This window comes from Dasypus novemcinctus, chromosome 3 (genome assembly GCF_030445035.2).
Source record: "Dasypus novemcinctus isolate mDasNov1 chromosome 3, mDasNov1.1.hap2, whole genome shotgun sequence".
Taxonomy (NCBI): Eukaryota; Metazoa; Chordata; class Mammalia; order Cingulata; family Dasypodidae; genus Dasypus; species Dasypus novemcinctus.
Window position 1 is genome coordinate 171,575,778 of NC_080675.1, and position 23,678 is coordinate 171,599,455.

The 23,678-nt window shown below is 55.7% G+C and overlaps 1 protein-coding gene across 1 annotated transcript; it reads right to left on the reverse strand.

Moving 5' to 3' along the window:
• Positions 1 to 436: 436 nt before the first annotated feature.
• On the reverse strand, positions 437 to 14,813 carry IDH2 (isocitrate dehydrogenase (NADP(+)) 2). The gene is made up of 11 exons (XM_004468896.5): positions 14,641 to 14,813; positions 7,060 to 7,151; positions 6,068 to 6,233; positions 4,381 to 4,541; positions 4,156 to 4,299; positions 3,275 to 3,411; positions 2,970 to 3,121; positions 1,567 to 1,679; positions 1,364 to 1,461; positions 1,190 to 1,282; positions 437 to 809 (listed from the first exon to the last, which is right to left on the reverse strand). Exons 1-11 carry the CDS (start codon positions 14,753 to 14,755, stop codon positions 722 to 724), a joined length of 1,359 nt encoding a protein of 452 aa, XP_004468953.1. The 5' UTR covers positions 14,756 to 14,813; the 3' UTR covers positions 437 to 721.
• Between the last annotated feature and the right edge of the window lie 8,865 nt (positions 14,814 to 23,678).

A 23,678-nucleotide genomic window follows, 5' to 3' on the forward strand; every position in this document is an offset into this window, starting at 1 on the left:
AGGCTCCACGCAGACCCCGCCACACTGAGGGCGCGAGGCCGCAGGAGCCGCCGGGACGAGCGCTGCGAGGAGGTGCTGGGTGGGAAGTGCTCCAGGGCAGAGGGACAAGCAGGTAAAGACTGGAGACGCTGAGGGTTAAAACCAACAAAGGAAAAAACCTCTACTGGGGAGTGACCTCTCCAAATGGAAATGCCGCTGACAGCACTGGCTCATGCTAGAAAATCCCAGGGCCGCCACAGGCCTGCGCCAGGAGCCCCACGGGCCCCTCAGGCCGCTGCCCGCAGAATGCAGCCACGCGGGGCCCCTCCGCCCGCGGGGCCCCTCGGCCGGGCCTGGGAGGAGGCTGAGGTGGCGGCGCTCGCCCCCCGCCCCAGCTCGAGGAGGGCCTGCCTCCTGGCCCTCGCCGCCTCCCCTCAGGGACAAACACCGCAGACAGTCTTGTGAAGAGCTTTTTAGTAGCTAAATATGGCACCATGTGTTCCAAGGGCAAAATATAAATTACAGTATGCAAAACATACTGACTGGCTGAGGTAAAACACGCTGTTCCTGCCTCACGTCACATGAGGGGAAACAGACAGACTCTTAAAAACATCTTGCTTATAAAAAACGTCCCCTAGAAAGGTCTCCCAGGCAGGCTGCGGCCGCGGGGCCGTGAGGCTCACCCCCCGCTGCCCGCCGGGCCCCGGCTGTCCCCCGCCGCGGCCGGCTGTCCCCACCCCGCCTACTGCTTGCCCAGAGCTTTGTCCAGGTTGCTCTTGATGGTGTCCAGGAAGTCCGTGGTGTTCAGGAAGTGCTCGTTCAGCTTCACGCTGCCGAGAGAACCCCAGGCCCGTCACGCGGCGGCGAGGATCGGGTCCCCCCAGGCCACCGGCCAAAGACCCCTCCAACCCACAGCCAGAGGGCCTCAGCGCGTTCCGCAGGACCTGGTCCTGTCGTTTCCTCCCCAGGTGACTGGGAAGCCGGGCACACGCTCTCCTGGGAGAAGGCGGGGAAGGGGATGGCAAAGACCCCAAGCGGCCGGCCTCGGGGACGGGACAAAGCCCCCGGGCCTGGTCTGGGGAGGCCTGGCCGCGCTGTGGCTTTGGACCTGCCCCAGGCCCCGCGGGTCAGTCGCCTCAGGACGGGCCTCCAGGAGGGGGGTCTCGGGCTTCTCCCCACCCAGCCCCGCCCTCGACGCCGCGCCACGCACTTGCTGAGGCCGTGGATGCAGCCCGCCAGGTCCTTGGTCATGGCTCCGCTCTCCACCGTCTCGACGCACACCTTCTCCAGGGCCTGGGCAAACCTGGGGGTGGGGACGGCGCAGCGTGAGGCCAGCGGTGCCAGGTCCCGGAAGCCGCGCACCCCGCCCCGGCCCTGCGCTCACCGCATGAGGTCCTGGTTCCCGTCCAGCTTCCCGCGGTGCTCCAGGCCCCGCGTCCAGGCGAAGATGCTGGCGATGGGGTTGGTGCTGGTGGGCCGGCCCTGGGGGAGGGCAGGGGCCACGGGGGCTCAAGAGCCGGCAACGGGGCCCCGGGACAGGGCTGCACACCCCGCAGAGAGCAGGCGGGCACCTCCCTCCCCACTCACCTTCTGGTGTTCCCGGTAGTGGCGGGTGACCGTCCCGTGGGCAGCCTCCGCCTCAATGGTCTTGCCGTCCGGGCAGACCAGCACGGAGGTCATCAGGCCGAGGGAGCCGAAGCCTGTGGGGCAGAAGGCCCCTCCCCTGCTCAGGCCTCGGGGGTCAGGCCTGCCCCCCCCACCTCGCGCTGCAGCCACCTGACCTGTTTCCACGCCCCCCCCCCCCCCCCGCCCCCCGACATAACCTGGAGGACACGACTGCTGCGGGCTTGTCTTCGCTTCCTGGGGGACCCCAAGCCCGGCACAGGCCCAGGAGCGCCGGAGGGCGGCTGTCAGCGGCGCGTCCTACAGCAGACGCCTCCCAGGGCCCAGCACCCCGTGCTCCCCAGCCTCCGGGGCTGCCCAGCACCCTGCCCCACCACTGCCGCCAGCTACCTCCCAGCGGTCACGTTCTCCACTGCTCTTTCGGGCCACTGTATAGTAATGGGCTTTGTGATTTAGTGCCAAAATGTCCCAAATTCAGGTGTCATTTTTTTTCCCTTAAAAAAAAACAGCTGGTGTGGGGGTGGGGAGACAACTCAAGGCTTCCTGGCTACGAAAGAACCCTACGGTGCCAAAGCAAGGACGGAGAAGGCCCAAGAGAGGACAAAGTGAGCAAGTTCCATTTGCCTAAGAATCTTCGCTGGGGGAAGGGCCTGCCTGGCTCCATTCACCCCGGGGCCTTCACGCTTTCCATCCTTCCAAGCTAGAGGGCAATGCTCTGTGGGACGCCCACCACCGAGCACTTCACAGCAGAGCCCGAGGCTCTCTCACAGAGCAGCAGGTCACCAGCCGCCACCCGCTCCACTCCCTTCTCACCAGGACCTTTGCCTCGTGCCACCTCCTGGAACTTGGTTTCTCTTTCATTCTTGATGCCTCTCGTCACCTTTCTCCCTTCCCTGCTCTCCTCATACGCCCCCACCCACGTTTTCTGCTGTAATCCAATGTATCTCTGGGGACACCCTAGGGTTTAGGGTTACCATCTTCCCTGATAGTCTCATGCGTCCACGAGGTTTACTATGTGAAGAGAATTCCTCTGTAGTTTAAGGCGCACTCGGTCCTGCTGGATCCCATTGTCCTACAGGTCCTTTCCACCAGCCCTAGAGCCCAAAGCGCTGGCTTGTGGCCCCTACAGAGGCAGGAGCCTCGGGACTGACACGCCTAACCCTTGAGGGCTAGAATTCCTGTGTCCTTTCTCTGTAACAGCAGCCTTAGTGATGCACCCATCCAAACCTCACTCATCTGCCAGGGAGCTCCTGGCCCCGCTCTCCACAGGGGACCCTGCCGCGGCACCAGAGGAGTCTTCTACCACAAGGGGCTGAACACCCCCAGCCAGTCCCACCCCGGGAGGGGGGCAAGTGCGCCCGGCCTACCCTGGGCCAGGATGTCCGACTGCACGTCCCCGTCGTAGTTCTTGCAGGCCCACACAAAGCCGCCCGAAGACTTGAGGACCTGGGCCACCATGTCGTCGATGAGCCGGTGCTCGTACCAGATCTTATGCTTGTCAAACTCAGTCTTATAGTGCCTGGGGGGCAAAAGGGGCCTGGGTGGGGAGGGGGCAGGCGGCGGGCGGGGGAGCCCTCCCGGAGCCTCAGCCCTCCCGTAGGAGGGGGCGCGGGGGGAGGTCGGGGGAGAAGGGCGGTGGGCTCCCCGGGAAGCAGCAAGGGGGGGCTGTTACTTGTCGAAAATCTCCTGGAAGATGTCCTTGAAGCGCCCGTCGTAGGCCTTGAGGATGGTGTTTTTGGTGCTCATGTACAGCGGCCACTTCTTCTGGATGGCGTACTGGAAGCAGCTGTGCGCGAACCCCGAGATGGACTGCAGGGAGAGAGAGGTCCCTCGCATGGTCGCCCCGCTGGGGGACGCCCAGGCCCCCGGGGACCGCCTCCTGCCCCCCGCAGCGCCCGCTCGGGGCTCCGCGTCGGCCACCCGCGCCAGGTGCCGCCGTCTTTCTGCCGGTCCAGCATCTCTCCCCCCACTTCCGGGAGGAAGCAGCCCCCCAGCTTTGCTCTGGAAAGCTACGCCCCCCTCCCTATTCTTCGGCCACAAGCTTGGGATGGAACTAACGCCCCCCCAGCCCCACCTGCTAACCTATGGGTTGACAGTGGGACCCCCCTGCCAATCAGAGCCCTTTCTCCCCCTGCCTGATGGTCATGTGACCTGAGCCCGGGGCCTTTTGCTGGAACTATGAGCCAAGAAGCCAAGAGACGCTCCTTCCCGATGGGGTAGCCAGTTGGCAGAAGCCTGAAGCCACTGGTGGCCATGTCTGCCACTGCACGGCCCAAGGAGGAGGCCAGCAGAGAGAAAGGGGAAGCCGAGTCGGGGGAGAAATGCTTAACCAGTCTGCTTAAGCCAAGAGCCCCGAGCAGCACGTGCCAAGGCCCTGAGGTGCATCCGAGAACAAAACCGAGGGCCCGGGGAGCACCCGGCCAAGCACCGGCGCCAGGCCCGCCCCAGGCCCCTCGGTCGCACGCAGAACGCCTTTGCTCTCAGGCCTCACGCCTTCCCCAGGCTCCCGGGGGAGGAAAGGTCAGCCCCCACCCCGAGGCCCCCGACCCTGACCTCGTCGGTGTTGTACATGCCCATGCCCACGCCGCCGGCAGGGAAGTTGTACACCTGCCACTCCTTGGCGCCGCTGCCGTCCTTCGGGGTGAAGACCATCTTGAACGTGCCCGCCCGGTCGACCACGAAGTCCGTGGCCTTGTACTGCAGAGGCGAGAGGGCGGCTCAGGCCCAGCCACGGACGCGGGCCCCGGGCCGGGGGGCCCCTCGCTCGCCGCGGCCTACCTGGTCGCCGTGGGCGTGCCTGCCGATGGTGATGGGCTTGGTCCAGCCGGGCACGAGGCGGGGGATGTTCTTGCAGATGATGGGCTCCCGGAAGACGGTGCCCCCGAGAATGTTCCGGATGGTCCCGTTGGGACTCTTCCACATCTTCTTCAGCTTGAACTCTGTGGGGACAGAGACGAAGGGCGCGTGCCGGTGGCCCGAAAGCTTCCAGCCAGGCGTGAACCAGCCAGCCAGAGGGGCTAACAATGAGCCTGGGGGCGGCAGCAGAGTCTAAAGCGGAAATGCATGGGCTTAGGAATCGCATGTCCTGGGTTCAAGTCCCACCTCCGCCCCTTCTCACTGGGAGCCTTACACGAGGGGCTTAACCTCAACTGGAAAAGGAAAATATTGATGAAACAGCTAGTCTATTGGGTTTTGGTGAGGCTTAAATGAGCTAACATGTAAAGTGCTCAGAACTGAGCCCGGCACATGGGAAGTGCTCCACAGGCTGCTCTTCTCCTCCCTGATCATACTTGGGGGTAGCTCGGCCCAAGAGAACGGGGCCCATCTGATGAAACCTGAATGATGCTCGGGGCAAAGCAGGAGCTATGACAGCAGGGGACGCAGGCCTGCCACCAGGTGCTCAGTGCTGCCACGAACCCGCTGGGTCCAGTCCACGGTACTTGGACTGTGACCTTCAACCTCCTTGCCTGCAGACTGGGGATACGTAAACCCCAGGCTCAGGGTGAGTGAAAGGAACTGTGAAGAGGGCTCAGCACGAAGATGATTCCAGAACTCCAAGGTCAGGTGTAACCGAGAAGGGCGGGGGAAGCCTGGAGAATTTGGAGATGACATGCCTTGAAAACTCCCTCTGAGCTCCCTCCTACTGCAGCTGGTGGGCCAATAAATAAGGAGGGAGAATGCTGGAAACTCCAAAACTTGAATTATCCCAACCTGGCCCCTTCAACGGGCTTTATCCACACATTGGTACCATTTCATGGAAACTTCGAGAGCAGAACCCGGGGCCAGCGGCCAGTCCAAGCCTGGCTGGGGCACCTCCCAAGGCCCTTCCACGGCCACCAGGGCAGGGGCAGAGCGGGGAAGGCAGGCCCACAATGCAGAGGGCAAGGCAACGTTCCCCGGAGGGTTCCGAGCCCTGAAGGTCCAGGCCAGACACGCGGCTCTCCTCCGGGCAGAGGCGCCCACAGCCTCTGTGAACCTGCCTGCAGGAGGCCGGGAGGCCAGGGGCTCGGCTGCCCAAAGAAGCCACCGTCACGGTGACCGCCTCCGCGCTACCTTCGTCGTCCTCCTCCTGTGGCTGATGACATCTAGCACTGGCCAGGGCCGCAGGGCAGAGAGGAAGCAGGACACGTGGGTCTGATCTCAGCTCGGCCACAGCTCAACTGCGCAACCTCAGGCCGGCCCTTCACCGCCCTCCCCCAACCTCATCTATGGTGACCACAAAGGCTCTGCTGTCCACAGTCCCAGAGAGGCACGGGGGGCTGGGGTCACGGTGCTCATCCACCCCACCCCAGCCCCAGCGACGCTTCGCTCAGAAAGCGCCCGCTGCCCCAGCTCCAGGGGCGCCCACTGCCGCCCCCGCCAGTCCCAAGATGAGCAACAGGCCCAGACGCTGCCGCGATACACGTCCGGAGAGGCCGCCGGGTAGCGTGTCCCTCCCGGGCCGCCCACATGCACGCCCTCGCACCTTCCACACGGGCCTCATCGGGAGTGATGGTGGCACACTTGACAGCCACGCTGTACTTCTGGGTGGCCAACGCGGAGTCGACGGTGACCTGGTCATCGGTCTGGTCGCGGTTTGGGAGCCCGAGGTCAAAGTACTTGAGCTGGACATCCACGTGGGGCAGGATGAGCTAGGGACAGACGGCCAGGGCAAGACATCAGCCTAGGCGGCTGCGATTCAGGGACAAGGAAATGCCCACGGTCTGCGGGCTGTGGCCGGGAACACCGGTCAGGACAGGGACAAGGGAAGACCCAGTGGGGGTGCAGCACGGCCAGAGTCAGCCATTCCTCGGGGGAGCCAGGCTGGCGGGAGGCTGGGGCTCCCCTCGGAGGGCGTGGCCCCAGCAGGGCCCGGCTGCCTCCCACCGTGGCTCATAGGCTCAGCCGACCCCAACTCCAAGGGCATCTAGAATTCTCTCTTATGGTGGGTTCCCTCTTCTCCCCCACACACCATGAGGCCTTTATGAGCAGAAGTGGCAGTTCTTGGCCCCTCTCCCGTGGACGCACACACAATGCAGGGGTCTCTGCATGGGCCACACAGACCACGGGGCCTCTGGAGAAGGCAAGCCACGGCCCTGGCGGCTCAGCCTGCTGCAGGCTGTGTGGCTGCACACCCGCCCCTCTCCACTTCCGCTGCCACTCACAGAAGCCCACGGAATGTAGGGGGTCAACAAGAGCATGGCCACAGGGTCGGCCTTGAACCTGCTCACGCTTTTAAACATGCAGGCTTTGGCGCCGTGACCTGCACACGGCACAGACTGCTCAGCAGCCCCTGCCTTCATCAGCAAGAACTGTCCGTGGTCTGGGCATGAGAGACGGGCAGGCAGGAGGAGAGAAACACGGCTGCTGCTTCTCACCAGGTGACGGCTGAATCCCAGCAAGACCGGTGCTGGACTGGAACTCTGGGCCCGGCCTGAGCCCACCCGGGGAGCTGCCCACGTTGGGAAAGGGGGCTACCTTCTCCTTGATGAACTGCCAGATGATCCGGGTCATCTCATCGCCGTCCATCTCCACCACCGGCTTTGCCACCTTGATCCTCTTGCTGGCATCTGGAACCCGACCACACAGGTCACATCGAGGAGGGCTGGGGGGGAGCCCCTCGCCCCCCATGGCCTGGACCAGACCCACCCTTCGCCGGGGAGGGAGCAGTGGACAGCCACGGTCCCGGCTACACAGAGTCCACTCCCTTCTTCAGGAGCAGCTCCCCGGCTTGGGGGACCTGTCCCCCCACTAAGTATGGGCAGGTAGGACCAGCCAGAAAGCTGTCCTGCCTCCCCTGGTCAAGGAGGCAGAGGGCCGAGCCTGGCCATCCAGACGCGCGCCCCCCTGCGTTGTGAAGGCAGAGGAGACCAACAAGAATGAGAAGCAGCTGGGACCGGCCTGCCTGGCAGCAGTTAGGGAGACACCACCCCGAGCTCCAGCCCCCCGGTTCTCCAGGGTGGTCTGGGCTCCCAGCTTGCCCAAGACTCAGATCTTTAGTCCTCCCTGCAATTATGTGAATTTCCCTGCCACTGGACTCCACGTCTTTCCAGTAAGTTCCCCCTCAGTGTTAGCCAGCCACTAGCTTTGTTGCTTGCAACCACAGAGCCTTAACTTGAAGTGAATTACCACGGAAACAGTACTGATACACACTGAGCACCTGCTATGTGCTGAATATTACTTACTTGCTTCCATTTAATCCCTAAAACGACCCTCTAGGGGAGGTATCATTATCCCCTTATTTTTATTTTTTGTTCTTTCTCTCTCTCTTTTCTGAATCCCCTTTTCACATGTTGGGAAAGTGAGGCTCAGAGAGGTTCCTGGCTTACTGCCCCGGCTTAAACAGCTCGACCACGGCCGAGCGGGAGGGTCCCTGCAGCCCTTGCGGGATGGTGAGGGTGGGCGCTGGCATCTGCAAATGGAGCTCAGCAGCCCTGGTCTGAGCCAGCTCAGGCCCGGCCTCGCCCTGCCAGAGAAGCCGCCAAGAGCTCGAAGGGTGGGATCCAGGAGACCGGGGAGGGGATAAGCCGGGAGCAGCGGGGGTCTGCAAGGAAAAGCTGCTGTCTGGGACGTGGGAAATTCAAGGCAGCGAGCCCTCCGGCTCACCAGTGCGGGCTGGCTTGTGGAGTCGCGGCCTGCAGGAGCGGGGGCTCCCGAGGGTGCCCCACCAGCCTGAGAAGCCGCGGCGGCTGCGGGGGGCGGGCGGGGAACGCCAAGATCCACGCCGCGGCCCTCGGGAAATCCTGCCCGGCTCTGAAGCCAGCCCAGGCGGCTGCCCCAGGGACGCCCGCACGCGCCCACGTGGAGCCATCGACAGCAGCCAGGCCTCACGCCCCCCTCCCAGACGGGGCCCCGTGTCTCCCAGCGTCACCATCACCGTGGGACACAGCAGATCAGAGGAAACGCGGCGGAGGTTTAGCTGAAGACGCTGCCGGTCGGAAGAAGGGACAGGCATCTGCTAGGCCGACAGTGAGGAAGGAGACCGAAGCTTAGGAAACGTGGGCCCAGAAACGGAAAAAGCACGGCCATCTGGGCACACTGGAAACGAGGGTGGCCGGCGCCCCACAGACCCCGCGCCTGTGGCTGTCCTGTAACACACGCGGCCATCAGGCGGGACGACACCCTCGCCTCGCTGAGGAAAGGGTTAAATCAAGCGCTGCAAAACAGCTCAGTTTCCAAAGACGGGGAAATCAACTGTTTCAGCGTTGTATTTTGAAATAATTTCAAATTTACGGGTCAGCTGTAAAAGTAACACAAAATCCATCCAGAGAACTTTTTAACCTCTTCTCCGTGCAGATGCCCGGGGCCGCCATCTTTTATCATTTTGCCACATTTACCTTCTCATTCTATTATCTATCTACTTTCTAAAGCTTTGGCGGTAGGTTATATATTCTGTGCTCCTCGAACATTCCATGTTTTCATGCACATTTCTTAAGAATGAGAATATTCACTTATGTTACCACCTTAAGTACAGTTATCAAATTCAAGAGCTTTAAAACAGAAAGCTTATAGTCAAGATTCCCATTTTTTCATATGTCTTCATAATGTTTTTGGGCATTTTCTCTCCTCCATTTTTAGAGCCAGTCCAGGAAGTTTGTTTGGTTTTGTTTTTTTTTTAATCTAAGAAGACTCTCAGGAATCATTTAGGGAGAAAAACGAGACCCAGGGCATTTAGCTTGCGTCAGAGGCAGGAGCCAATCGAAGCCCCAGGCTCAAGCCCCGCTTCTGGGAGCCCTTGTGGTTGTGACAGAGAAGGGAAAAGCAAACACAGACTGGAAAAACCCCATTCCCTAGAGAAAAGACAGGTGGACACTGCTGGCACTGCTCTGCTGCCCTCCCCAAGAAGGAACGAGGATTTGAACCGAAGCAACAAAATCCCTTCTCCTTTTCTGGTCTAAAGCTTGAGTGGGCGTTAGAACCTGCAGGAAGTCTGCAGGACTGCTGTAGAGCTGGCTTCTCTTATGAGTTCATTTGATGACAGCTAATAATCCATTTTTTTAAAGACTTATTTATTTTTTAAATTTATTTCTCTCCCCTCCCCCATGCCCAACTGTCTGCTCTCTGTGTCCATTCGCTGTGTGTTCTTCTGTCTGCTTGTCAGCAGCACCAGGAATCTGTGTCTCTTTTGGTTGCATCATCTTGCTGTGTCTGTTCTCTGTGTGTGTGGCACCACTCCTGGGCAGGCTGCACTTTCTTTGTGCAGGGCGCACTCCTTGCTTGTGGAGCTCCCATACACGGGGGACACCCTTGCGTGGCACGACGCTCCTTGCGTGCATCAGCACTGAGCGTGGGCCAGCTCACCACACGGGTCAGGAGGCCCTGGGTTTGAACCCTGGACCTCCCATGTGGTAGGCAGATGTGCTATCCATTAAACCACATCCGCTTCCCTAATTTTTAAAATATTGAACTGATGACTAGCAGTTTCAGCCTCAGCCTGGGTTCCACCAGTTTCGGGCTCCGGGCTCAACAGCCTGTGGGCTGCAGATGTCACCCCTCCTCCAGGGGTGAGTTCAAGGTCAAGACCAGAGCTGACAGCCCTCCCTGGTGTGCAGGTGTCAAGCCCTCAGAGACCACAAACTACTCAAACAGGTGCTAAGTGCCTCCTCCAAAGAGATACCGAAATGCCTAGAACACAGCTGTGAGTGGGGAAGGGAGAACCTACGGGCAACAGAGAGAGAGTGAACAGCCCTGTTACAAAGGCCACACGTGTCCCGGCCTCCCTGCAAGCAAAGTTCCCAGAGGACATGGGAAAACGCAGCGTGAGCCAAACCCGCAGAGACTTGTTTTGTTTGGCCCGGGCAGTATTTTGGTTTGTTTTTTTTAAATGTTCATTGGTGAAGAAGGTTTAAAAATCAGAGATTTTGGGGAGCGGCTGCAGTTCAGTGGTTGAGTGCCTGCTTCCCATGTATGAGATCCTGGGTTCAATCCACAGGACCTCCTAAAAAAAATAAATAAAAACTAAAAGCAAAAATCAGATTTTCCCCTGAAGATCTCAGTATCCAGCCTCTCTTGAAGAAGGCACTGGAACCGCCACACTGAGCTGGCCTCATTCACAGAGTTTGAGATCCCTGTCTATTGTGGAGACACCCCATTCCTGCCCCCGTCAAGGGAGAAGAATAGACAAGCAGCCCAAAATCCAAGGAGCGGCAGTCGGGCCTCCTGAAAGCATGCCAAGTGGCAGCCACCATGAATCTTCGGATGACACGCTACACAAACACTGTCCTCTTAGCAAGAGGGCAGGATGGAATTACATCTGTCGCAAGAGGTCCCTACAACCATCCTCCTCCCCGTCTTTGGAGCTCCCAGCACCCAGTACTGAGGAAGAATTTCAAAGCCTGTCCCTGGTTTCTGGATCTGCTTGCTGCTCCCAAATCGAGGCTGGAGATCCTTCCCCAGACAGCTGCCCCAAGCCTAACTGGTTTCCCGCATTCCTGTCCACCCGCGGGGAGGCTGCTCAGCCCCGTGCGTGTCCCAGCAGAGGCTCAGAAAGTTGGCAGATGCCCCAGATTCTCAAGGCCTTGATTGTGAAAGAGCATCACCCTTTACTCCTCTCTTTTTCTCACATCCAGATCCAAACCATGGAAAAATCCGATCGGTTCTTCCTTTGAAACACATCCAGAACCCGACCACTTTTCACTACCCCCGGTGCTACCACCCCGGTCCAAGCCACTGTCATCTCTCGCCAGAGTGTTACATTAACAGTCTTGTATTACCAGGACTCTGTGGCCAGGGGTCCTGGTAAAATGTGAATCAGTGCCTGGCACACCTCTCCAAACTCTGCAAAGCCTCCCCTTTCACTCAAGTAAACTCTCCAATTCACTGGACTCACCCAGAACCACTAACAAGGAAAGGATGATGGATAACGACCATCCCAAGGAACACAGAGTCTGCAACAGCAAGCAAGACAGACCCATCCATCTGCTCGGTGGGACCTAAGCCCCCTCTCAATTAGAGGTAGAGTGGGCATCACCATCCCGGAATCCTCAGGATTGGGGAATGAATGATGGACTAGAGTAGATTTACTGGTATTCTACCTTAGACTTATTTTGATTCTAGCAATGGAAGAAATTCTATCACTGATGTGGAGGCAGTGGCCACTGGAGGTTCGGAGGACAGGGAGAGAACAGAACAGATGTAATATGGGGGCATTTTCAGGACTTGAGAATTTTCCTGAGTGACATTGCAATGACAGATACAGGCCATTGTATATCCAGTCATAACTTACAAAATTGGGCAGGAGAGAGTATAAACTACAATGTAAACTATAATCCACACTTCCTGGCAATGCTTCAATGTGTTCATCAATTATAACAAATGTACCACACTAATGAAAGATGTTCTTAATGGAGGAAAGTGGGAGGGGGAAGAAGGGGGAGGGGGAGGGGCAAGTCCCCCATTATTTTTTATGTAACATTTACATAACCTAGGTATCTTTTTAAAAAAATTTTAAAAATATATAAGGAAAAAAAGTGGCCTTCAGGCCCTCCACGTCCCCCCACCCCCACTGACCGCATCTCCCACCACTCTCCCCACCACACATGCCGCCAGCCCCCCCAACACACAAAGGCATATTCCTGCACCCAGCCTTTCTCCCGCAGCTCCCTCGGCCAGGGGTGCTCTTCCCCGGGGGCCGAATGCAGCACTTTATTCAGAGGAGGCCACCGGATCCAAAACCTACACACAGCCTGCCTTACTATTCCACCTTGGCTCATTACCACATGTCATACTGCCTAACCACCCGGCAGCCCCTTCACTTGCCCTCTCCTCCTGCCTTAGAATTTAAGCTCCTGTAGGGCAGAAATCTTTGGCAGCCTTATTTCAGGTTCTCTCCCCGACACCTAGCACAGTGCCTGGCACCCAGCAGGCACCCAACGTTCAGCGGGGGCACGAGGGCGTGTCGGAATTGTGCACTGCGGTCCCTAGTAAGGGCTGCCCTGCCCTCCTCTCCTGTTTCCGTCCCACCCCACCCCCACCCCACCTCCCCTTCCACCGGCTGGCTCTGGCCCTCGCATTGTGCCCCATTCACTGCAGACCAGCGGGGTGGCACCTCTGCCAGGCAACAGGCTCCCTGGAGTGTTTGCCTATTTGGCAGTCGGCTGGCATTTTTTAACTCGGGGCCACGGAAATGTAAACGCAGCTCAGGGCCGCAGAGCCTGGCTCAGTTGGTAGCGCCCCATGCCCTGAATTCAATCAGGAGCCGAGGCCCCAAGCTCACACAGAGGATGGAGGCCGGCCCCCAAGCTTCCAGAGAGGCTTCTCCTGAAACCCTGCTGAGTCCAAACACGAACCCCCAGCCAGCTTGATCTGATGTGGCTGAAGCCAGGCTCGGTGGAGACCGGACAACTCCACGGTGGGTCTGCACATCGCTGGATGGCCATTAAGTAACTGGCCCCGGGATCTAAGCATGCAGGCAAGCTACCAGGAAGATGGGAAAAGTTAACGGGCAGTGGAAGAAAACTAAGAAGTCTCCAGGACTTCCTAATTTTGGAGTAAAGGAAAGCTAGGAAATTTTCCCATTGCGTGGAGGGGCAGAGTCTGCCCTCACTTCTCCAAGCTCTAATTTATCAGAACCACCACCGGCAGTTGCTGGCAGCCTGTCTGTTGCAAAGCCACAAAGAGACCCATGTGAGAATTCCGCAGTGGCAGAGACATAGGACTATCTTAGAAAAAAAAAATTATTTCCTCATCATCAAGGGGCATGCCAAGTATTCTGTCCCCAGCAGCAATGCCAGGTAACAAGCTGGCAGAGGTCACAGCTGGATTGGTTAATGTCCACCTCCAAACACCAGGCATTTCCCCTGCTAATAATTAACTCACTTGGGGACTTCTGGAAGGACCTGTGACTGACTGCTATACTCATCTGCGTTGAAATTCAGGTCCCAAAAGGAGCCTTGGGTTTGTGGTTGTGTGTGTGTGTTTACCATCAGTGCAGAAAACCAGGGGGAACCAGAGGATGTGTCTCCCTTCGACCACATTATGCTAAAGGTGGCACCATATAGGAATCCACCTACTTGGCATCTAGAACTGCAAGGCTGGCCCGACAGAGGCAGATCCCAGAAGCACAAGGCAGGAATGCCCCTTTCTCCTTGGCACACAGGGGCTGGGCCCAGCTCCTCCCCTCCCCACCCCCCAGCTCTGGTCGGCTGCCCTCGCACTGGGTTAAAGATTACCTTCTCCCACTAGCCCAGAACCGTGGGCCATGCTCTTAGGCTGCCCTGGTTCACCCACGGCGCTCCTGGCCAGGTCCAGGAGAGGGGTTTCCTGGAAACAGGCATCAGGCAGGGCCAGGGACCTCGGTGGTGAGCGGGCCTGAGGAGCCAGGCCTGCAGGCTGCGTCGCCGATAGACGCTCTGGCCTATTACCACTGAGCACTGTCTTCCCTCCCCGGTAGCTAAGGGGACCCGGAAGCTACGGGAACGGTTCGTCAAGGTGACATTTGGCGTGAGCCGCCAGTTCTCGCCGCCGGTGAACCGGCCGGGGCCGCGCGGAGCAGGGGCCAGACCTCCAGAAAAGGCGCGGGGACAGGCCCCAGGACGGAGCCTCCGGCGAGGCGACCAAGGAGAAGGGGGCGGCCAAACAAAAGGTCGCTGATGCAGCTGTCGCGTAAAAGACTCCGAAAATAGCTGACGTGGGCCTGACAGCGAGGAGGCTTCAGCGCGTGCCTGGCTGGAAAGGAAGGGGAAGTGGGGGCCTCCCCACTCGCCGCCTTTGTCTGAGCAGGGACCGCGCCGCGACCTTCCCTCTGGCCGGGGAGCGGACGGAAGGCCCAGGCCCCCGCAGCTGCCTGCCTGCCCCCAGGGGTGCGGGGCGGGCAGGGTAACCCCCGGCTCCGGGCCACCCCGGCACCCCCTCCCGGGCCACCCGGGGGCGCAGGCCGCAGGGCCACCGGTTGCCACCGTCCTTCCAGGTCCCCCCCTCCCCGCGTGCCTGGCGCGGCCCGGCAGCGCGGCGGGGATGCGCGGGCCCAGGCCGCCCCCGACCCTCTGGGGAAGCCCCGGCCGCGCGCCCGCCACGTCGCGGCGCCCGCGCGTCCCGCCCGGCCCCCCGCGCGGCACTCACAGCGGCGGCGCGGCTGCTCCGGCCGGCTCGGGGCGCTCAGGGCGGCGGGCGCCCAGGCCGGCCCGCAGCCGGGGGCTCTGGCGAGCGGGCGCGCGGCGCGCAGGTAAGCGGCCATCCGCGCGGGCAGGGCGAGCGCCAGCGCCGAGAGCTCCGCGCCGGCTGCCGCGGCGCCCGCCTCGCTCCCGCAGCCCGGGCGGCGCGGGCGGGGCGGCCGGGGGCGCCTCCCATTGGGCCTCGCCGGGGAGGAGGCGGGGCCGGGGCCCTCCCCTCTGGGCGCCGGGAGCGGGCCGAGGCGGGGCGGCGCGGCGGGCCCGCGCTGCGTGGTCGGGGGGGGGGGGCGGGTGCCGCGGGAATCCCAGCCCTGAGGCGACCCTGCGAAGCCGAACCCCTCACCGCACGACGCGGGTGTAAACCAGGGTGTCAGGTGCTAACGCAGCCTGCACCCACCCAAAGGCAGGGCTGCGCAAAGCCCCTGAGGCGCGAAAGCCAAGGGCGGGCCCTTCACACGTCGCCCTCAGCACGCCGGTCCCTTGCAGCGAGGGTGTCCCGACTGGAAGCAGTCGGAGGTCAAGTTCCTCTTCGTCCAGAAGGTCAAGTGCTTGAAGGCACTTTGCACACGCGGAGCCCGCTTTCTCCTTGCTGAAGGAGACCCGGGACAGCGCCAGGGCTGCCAGGAGACTTGGGTACAATCACGGACGTAAAAGGCTGCGCCCCACTGTGTGCTGCGTCAACAGCGACATGGTTCTCCACTCCAGGGTCCCGGATGCAAGCCCGTCCGCCTAAACGCTGCATCCACGGAGGCAAGCTTCCTTTTTTTTTTTTGCCAGTTTTCCTTCAAAAGATGGTTCTGGCCCAAACAGCCAAAGTTTCTCTCTTCACCCGGTTTCTTGAAATAAGGCAGGAGCTGAGGAGCTGGGGGGTCTTTAGAGAAGCCTGGCCCTCCCCCTCCTTCCCAGCCATGGAATTCTCTCCAAACACAAGCTGGCTCCCTCTGCCCTGTGTCCCGGCTCTCCCCTTCACCGCCTCAAGGTCAGCATTGCCGGATGGACCAGGGCCAGGAAGCCAACCTTGAACTTGACTTCACAGCACCCCAGGCAGGACTGTTGTTGTAGCCCGGGGATCCACAGGAGAGTGGGCCCCGGGGTGGGTGGCTGCTTTGGGATCCCCCACAAGTCTGAGGGCTCTGGTGAAGGCCTGATGTTGGGACCGCCCTCCCTTCCACCCCTTCCCAATTCTCTAGTTAGAAACTCGAGGAGCTGTGAGAGCCTCTGGCATTCGGCTTTCATGCCAAGTGGCTAGTACCGGGCACCTCCACACCCCCACCTGTAACCTGGGAAAAGGGGCCCCGTGAGAGTCCTTTTGTTCCAAGCCTTCAGGTTCAGGTATTTATGGGAACGACCCCATACTCTTAAAAGGCGGGTGAGGACACTGCTTCTGACACAGGCTGCGCCCACGCCCGAGGGCTCACCTGTTCCCTTCAGAGCCCCAGTGTTTTCCAGAGCCTGCCTCTGCCCGCTGAGGGAGGGGTGGGTGCGTGGTGCCCTCCACTAGGGCAGCTCCGTGCCAACCTTCCCCGTACAGTCGGCGCCTCCTTGGCGAGGCAGTCGGTGCCGGCTCCAGTGACATGCTCGAGCTCCAGTTTAAACCCTGGCGCCCAGGCCCGTGCTCTTTCAAGAAGAAAGGGGTGGGCGAAACCAGAGACCCTCTTTACTGCTCTTGCTTGGAAAGTCCTGGCGGTGGTAATTACAGGCCCAGCTTTCAAGCTGCTGCAGAGAAAGACGGTGTTTAAAGGAAGGGCGCTCAGATCCCACAGTTTGAGGTCAGTGGAATTGGAAACTGCCAATTTCAAATTTAAATCAAAGCCTGATTCGATATGGAATCTTAGTCATATGCAAGGTCACTGTCAGGCGCAGAGACGCCCATCACTCAGACCCCCGCTCTGGGAACCAGACACACATCTACAGTCCTGGGCACAAGAGGAAAGTGTCCCAAGAAGGGTTTGATAAGTGTGAGGCATCCGACAAAGGGAGAGCCCCTCTGATGAGGCTGATGGTGTAGAGTCTGGTGGCAGGGCCCCGGGGAAGCTGGCTTTTCAAGGGTATCTAAGCTTGGGAGGAGGCTGCGCCGGCAGCTGGGAAAGGCGAGGAACTTGAACTTCACCCAGGAGACCCTCCCGGGTCAGGCGTTGTGATGTTTGACGGTGCATCTGACTTCAGGGAGGGGAGGTTGGGGAATAGGAAATCAGCCCGGGAGAAGGGAGACGGGGAGGTGAGCCAGGGTGGGCCGGACCCAAGGGCATGGGGGTGGGGGGAGTCAGGGTGACTCAGACTTCCATCCCTGGGGCTGGAAGAATGGCGATGCCATTATTAGAAATCTGGAAGTAGGGAGGACCAGTGGGGTGGGGGTGGTGCTGGTAGCAGAGCTATTTATGGTAGTCTCTCAAATCACGTCCCCGCCAGCAGCGCTGCCCCCCCCCCACCCAGTCTGCCCTTCCCACTGCTTCCAGCACTGCCTTCCTGCAGCACCACCCCGGTCAGTTTCTCCACAGCTTAAAAGCCTGCTGTAGCTCCCGCCTGCCTAATACAATAAAACCCAAATAATATAATTTTCCATGGCTTGCCACCTTCTCATCTACTGTTTCCCTTATCCAAGAACCCTAAACTTAGCTATTTCCCGGATAGACGGTGCCTCAGGACCTTTGTACCGCCCACCTAGTGAGTTCTTTCCACTCCCCGTGGCCAGACCCTACTCATACTTGGGGACCAAGTCCAAGCCCACCTTCTCAAGCCTGCACTGGGGGTGGGAGTTGGGGGACACTGTATGCCTGAGTCGTCTTGCAAGGTAAGCAGTCCCCCCAGTCTCCACCCCAAAAGAGCACAAAAAAGACTACTCTGACTATAACTTTGTAAAATAGATCTGTGAACAGGAACAGGGCTCAGAAAGAAATTTGGAGGATTCTGAAGAAATGTTTTATTTTGTTAGTTTCTCTCGAGTTGCTTAAATTAATCCCCAAAATTCCTAATAAACGTGGAAGTCCAGAGCTAGGGAAAGGAGAAATGATTGAAAGGGATTAGAAAGAACCAGAGCGGGAAAAGGATGTGGCTCTACCAACTGGGCTCCCGTCTACCAAATGGGAGGTCCAGGGTTCCATGCCCAGGGCCTCCTGGTGAGGGCAAGCTGGCCCACACGGAGTGCTGGCCCACACGGAGTGCTGGCCCACGCGGGAGTGCCACCCCGCGCATGAGTGCCCCCCAGCGTGGGAATGCTGCCCAGTGCGGGAAAGCCGCCCCACGCAGGAGGGCTGGCCAACACGAAGAGCTGGCGCAGCAAGGTGACGCAACAAGAGACAGAGGAGAGAAAATAAGAAGACATAGCAGAACAGGGAACTGAGGTGGTGCAAGAAAGGAATCACCTCTCTGCCACTCTGGAAGATCTGAGGATCAGTTCCCAGAGCTACCTAATGAGAATACAAGCAGACACAGAAGAACACACAGCAAATGGACACAGAAAGCAGACAACAGGGGGAATGTAGTGGGGAGAGAAATAAATAAAATAAATCTTAAAAAAAAAAAGAACCAGGGGTTGAAGCAGATGTGGCTTAACCAGTTGGGCACCCACCTACCACCTGGGAGGTCGCAGTCCTGGTGCCTCCTAAAGAAGACAAGCAGATGCCACAAGCCAGCAGATGCCAAAGACCGCGGGGAGTGGACCTGGCTCAGGCTGTTGGTCCCGGGTTTGTTTGCTGGTTGAGCCCCTGCTTCCCAGGTACAAGGTCCTGAGTTCAATCCCCGGTACTTCCTTAAAAAATTTAAAAATTAAAACTAATTAATTGAAAAGCCAGATGGGGGAGCAGGGGTAGCTCAGTGGTTGAGCACCTACTTCCCAAAGTCCCAGGTTCAATTCATGGTACCTCCTTTTAAAAAAAAAATCCAGATGTACCATTACTGTGTAGACAGCCTGTTCCTGAAGGATAAAGATCACTCTGTGCAGTCTTGGGAGAGAGAACGATTTCTTAGGACAAAAAAAAAGTACTAACCATAAAAGAAAAAACTTGATAAATTGAAATTCATTATTTTTTAAATTTGCTGATCAAACACAATGCCTTTATAAAGTCAGAAGCAAGCCACTGAGTAAGAGAAAATATCCATAGTATATATACCTGACACAGGACTTAATTCAAGTTAAATTAATAACTCCCACAACTTAGTGATAGAGAGACAAACAACAAATTTTAAAAATAGACCAAAGATATGCAAAACAAGATATTCAAAATAATGAAGGCAAGCATCATTTTTGCTTATTTTCATAAGAAAAATAGCAACTATGTATGGCAGGGAAAGTATAGAGAGGTCGAGAGGAAATTATTAAGGGGTGGAACTTTTTAAAAATTATTATTATTATTATTATTATTGGAATAATGAGAATGCTCGAATAACGATTGAAGTGATGAATGCACAACTATGATTATACCAGATACCCCTGATTGTACACTTTGGATGGATTTTATACTATATTAAAATGCATCAAAAAGAAATTGGATTGTTTAAAAATGTTAAAAGAATAGGTAAATATCACTCCCTGTGGGCAAGTAACTTAACCTCTCTGAGTTTCAGTTCCCTCGTCTACAAAACGGGGATTGTAACAGCACCTCCTCCTGGGTGAGAGTTAAACAAGCTCATGCAGATAGAATGCCTGGACTAGGCACCGGGCACGGAGAGGAGACCTGGTGGAGCAGCCAACGGTAGTTGTTCCCTCACATCCACTCCACACCAATGCGCTGAGCCCCTGGGACGTGCCAGGCACACCCTGTGATGGACAAGAGGGCACATTCCCTTCCTGAGAGGGCCTCTGTCCCCCGGCAGGAGCGAGTGTTGGTTGTACAATCTTTTTGAAAGGCAATCGGTAGCTTCCACCCTATTATAAAACGCATATAATCCTTGAATCTGCTTTTAAGGACTGAGGCTCTAGAAATAGTCGCCAAAATGTGCAGAGGCATAAGTACAAGGATGCTCGCCCGCATTATCTGTCATAGAGAAAACGGATGACCTAAATGGCCATGACTAGTTGTATTGAGAATGAGGGAGACCTACTTTGCTGATACAGAAAGATGACCTGTGTTAACTGAAAAATGACAAATTGCAGAGAAACACCCCGTTTTAGTTAATATATATAAATTTTAATATATAAAAATGAAAAACCAAAGGTACAGAAGCCAAAGTGTGTATGAGAGGGGTGATGATGGGGGCCTCTCCATTTCTTTTTTTTTTTTAACCGGGGCTGGGCATTGAACACGGGGCCTAACATGTGGGCAGCTGGCACTGAGCCCGCTGAGCCACCTCAGCTCCCATCGGTTTCTACTTTGTACAATTCAGTGGGGTTTGACCGTTCTATAACAAGTGTCTATTGCTTTTGTTTCAATTTAAGTTTTCTATACATTTTTATTAAAGAAGTTGTAGGATTACAGAAAACTCATGCAGAAAATACAGAGTTCCCATATACCCCTCCCCGTTATTAACACCATGCCTTATTGTGGTATATTTGTTATGGCGGACAAGAGAATATTATTACAATTGTACTATTAACTATAGGCCGTGGTTTACATTAGGGTTCACTCTGTGCTGTACAGTCCTGTGTTGTTTTTCTTTTTATTCTAGTAACATATATACACTGTAAAATCCCCCCTTTTAACCACATTCAAATACACAATTCAGTGGTGTTAATCACATTCACAAGATCGTACCACCATCGCCACCATCCTTTACCAAAACTTTCCATCACCCCAAACAGAAACTCTGTACCAATTGAGCCTTAACTCCCCATTCCCCACCCCCACCCTTGCCCCTGGATTCTAGAGATACACATGTGGTTTTTTTAAATTTTAAAAACACCATGTGATTATACCAAATACTATTGAGTGTACATTTGGATGCATTATATGCTGTGTGAATACATAGCAATAAAATTGATTTGTTCAAAATAAATAAACGAATGAATTGGCCCAGCGACTTCAGTGCTGTATAATACGCCGGCAAATTCTCTGGCAGCTTCCTTTAACTTGGAGGTTTTTCCTTCTTCATTCTTTCCATCCTCGGGGCAGTGAAGAGTTAAAGTGGCTGGGGGAGGGGAAGAGGAAGTGAGGTAAAAGAAAGCGGGGTGCGGGGCACCTCCGGGTGGCTGTCACGACAGATGCACCCCAGCTGCTGCCACTAGGGCTGGCCACGCCTCACTCCTGTGGCTGTGCTGGCAGAAGCCACCCCCGGGTATTCCAGAGGGGGCCGGAGGGCTGATGCCAGGGCCACAGGAGGATGAGAACAGAGGACAAAACGAAGGGGTCAGTGGAGATTAGGACAAGGTGGACTGGCCTAGAGCGGTGGTTCTGTGGGACCCACAGGCCCGGGAGAGGTGGGCCAGGAGGCCAAAACCATTTTCATAATAATACCAAGAAGCCACTCACCTTTTTCAGTGTTACCATTTACAGGGATGGTGCATAAGCAATGCTGGGGAAAACTGCTGGCGCTTTAGCCCGAATCATGCTAACGGCACCAAACTGGGCTACGTTGCTCACAACCAAACACTCACAGTTTAAAAAAAAAAAAACTGTTTTACTTGAGATAGCCTTAATAAAGCAGTACAAGTGATTGATTTTATGAAATCTCGACTCTTGGTTACATTTTTTTTCATATTAAGTGTGATAAAAATGGGAAGTGTGCGTAAAACACTTCCGCCTCAGACACAAATAAGGTGGTTGTCTCCCAGAAAAACCCTCTGGCTTATTCAACTTATGAGCTGAAGCAGTTGTTTTTTTCCATAGAATATCCTTTACACTGGAAAGAACTGATAAGGGAACCATGATTGTTCAGACTTGGATATTTGGCAGACATTATTAATATGGATCGATGAAATTGATTTGAATTTTTTTAATTGGCATGTACATAATACTATCTAATAATAGTCCATATTAATTTTTCCCAAATTGTCTCAATTATTCCTTTATGACTTTTTTCTAGAACCTAATCAAGCATCATGCCTTGCGTTCAGTTTTCATGTCTCATTGGTTTTCTTTCCTCTAAAGCAGAACCCTGCTTCTTTTTATTTATTTTTGGTATAGAGGGTATAACATTGCTATTTTTGAAGAGTTCAGGTCAGGGCAGCTGTTTTGCAGACTCTCCTAACATTTGGATTTGTCTGGTGGCTTCTTTGTCATTAGATTCAGGGTAAACTTTTTTTCTTTCCTTAAACGGGGAATTTGTTGGCTTATGATTTTGAGGCTAGGAGAAGTGCAGAAGTGAGGTTTCAGCAAAGCGATGCTTTCTGTGGCATTCTGGGGCTGGCGGTTGAAGGTCTCTGGTCCTTGGCTTTTCCATCACATGGCAATAAAGATAGCGGAGTCTTCTCCTTTCTCTTCCAGCTTCCATTGACTCCTGGCTGCTCCCCAGGGCTTCTCTAGGATAAACACTTTTAACAGGAATATTACACAGGTGGTGTGTGCTTCCCGTCATATCACGTCAGCAAGGTCCCGGTGTGTTTACCTTATTACTGGTTATGACTAAATTGATCACTTACCTAAGGTGGCATGGAAGCGTGTTTTAAATTATAGTCATACCTTGGTACTCAGCTGCTTGGAAACTCATCGAATTTGGTACTCGACACATTTTGATGCAAAAATTTTTGTCGTTGTTCGGTACTCAACACACAAGCTAGAACTTGTCAGTGTCGGTTGCCTCGTAATTTGCTACCCTTTCTGGTGGAAACAGAGGGTCATGGAGTAGCCGCGCAGTAGCTCTTACCTTGTGTACATCCCATTGCACTCTTAGCTTCTATGAAAAGCTGTTCTAAATTTGGGTAAACAAGAAGCAGTTGGTGGGCAACGTGTATCGGAAGCCATGATATGTGAAAAAGCAAAAGTGTTGTATGCCGATCTTTTGAGAAACACACTGGAACCGAATGCGGAGAGCATTGAAGTTTTTAAGGCCAGTCACAGCTGGTTTGATAATTTTGAAAAGAGGATGGGCATGAATTCGGCATGGAAGAATTTGCGGCCAGAAGCTGTGACTCAGTGAGACTTTGAAGGGTTTGAGCTGACCCCAAGCCTGCAGGCCCAAAGGGTGCAGCTGTGCGGGATATTGGATCTTTGGGCCAACCCGTGGGTCTGGAGGTGGATGCTGCTGGTGCCGAGGAATTGGTGGAGGAACGTTGTGAAGAGCTCAGCACTGAGGAGCTGCAGGAACTCCAGCAGGAGCAGCAACAGGAGGTGGCTGAAGAGATTTCATCAGGAGGAGGAGAGAAGGGATAAAAGATGTGTGCAAAATGGGCAGATGCTCAAAACTGTGGAGAAGTACCATCTGGACAAAACTCTGAGCAGCAGAAACATGAATTTATTGAATGACCAAACCATTTCACACTTCCAAGGAATTCTGGAAAGAAGCAGTCCTCATTGGATAAGTTTTTAGTGAGGGTGACAAAGAGTGTGTCAGAGCCTGTGGTGCAAGTTGAAAAAAGGCAGAAACGAGAAAGAACACCTGAAGTGCAAGTGCCCGATGTTCTATGGGCAGGGACTCTCCTTCCAAGCCACGCTCCACGTAACCTCTCCTCCTCACCACTCTCCTCCCACCACCCCTTAGGCCATGAAGTTTTACTCTATTTCATCTAAGTATTTATTAAGTTTCAGGTTTATTTCTCATGTAATGCAATGATATACAACCCTATCTTTTTACATATTGCCTTAAAAATGTGCATTGTCTTTGGTTTGGAAACGCATTAAATTTATTACATTATTCCTTATGGGAAAACTTTGTTTGGTACTCATCATTTTTGGTACTCGTCATGCCTCCCAGGAACCAATTAATGATGAGTACTAAGGTACCACTGTACTAGCACAGGGTTTGAGGACTTTTTTTGTCAGTGATTTTATATTTCATTGCACTAGATCTGTATGATATGTCTTCTTTGGCCCTTACTGATCCATCTTTTGTGGTCCAATATGTGGTCAACCTTGTAAGTTCTTTTTCTTTTTTTTTTAAGATTTATTTTTTATTTCT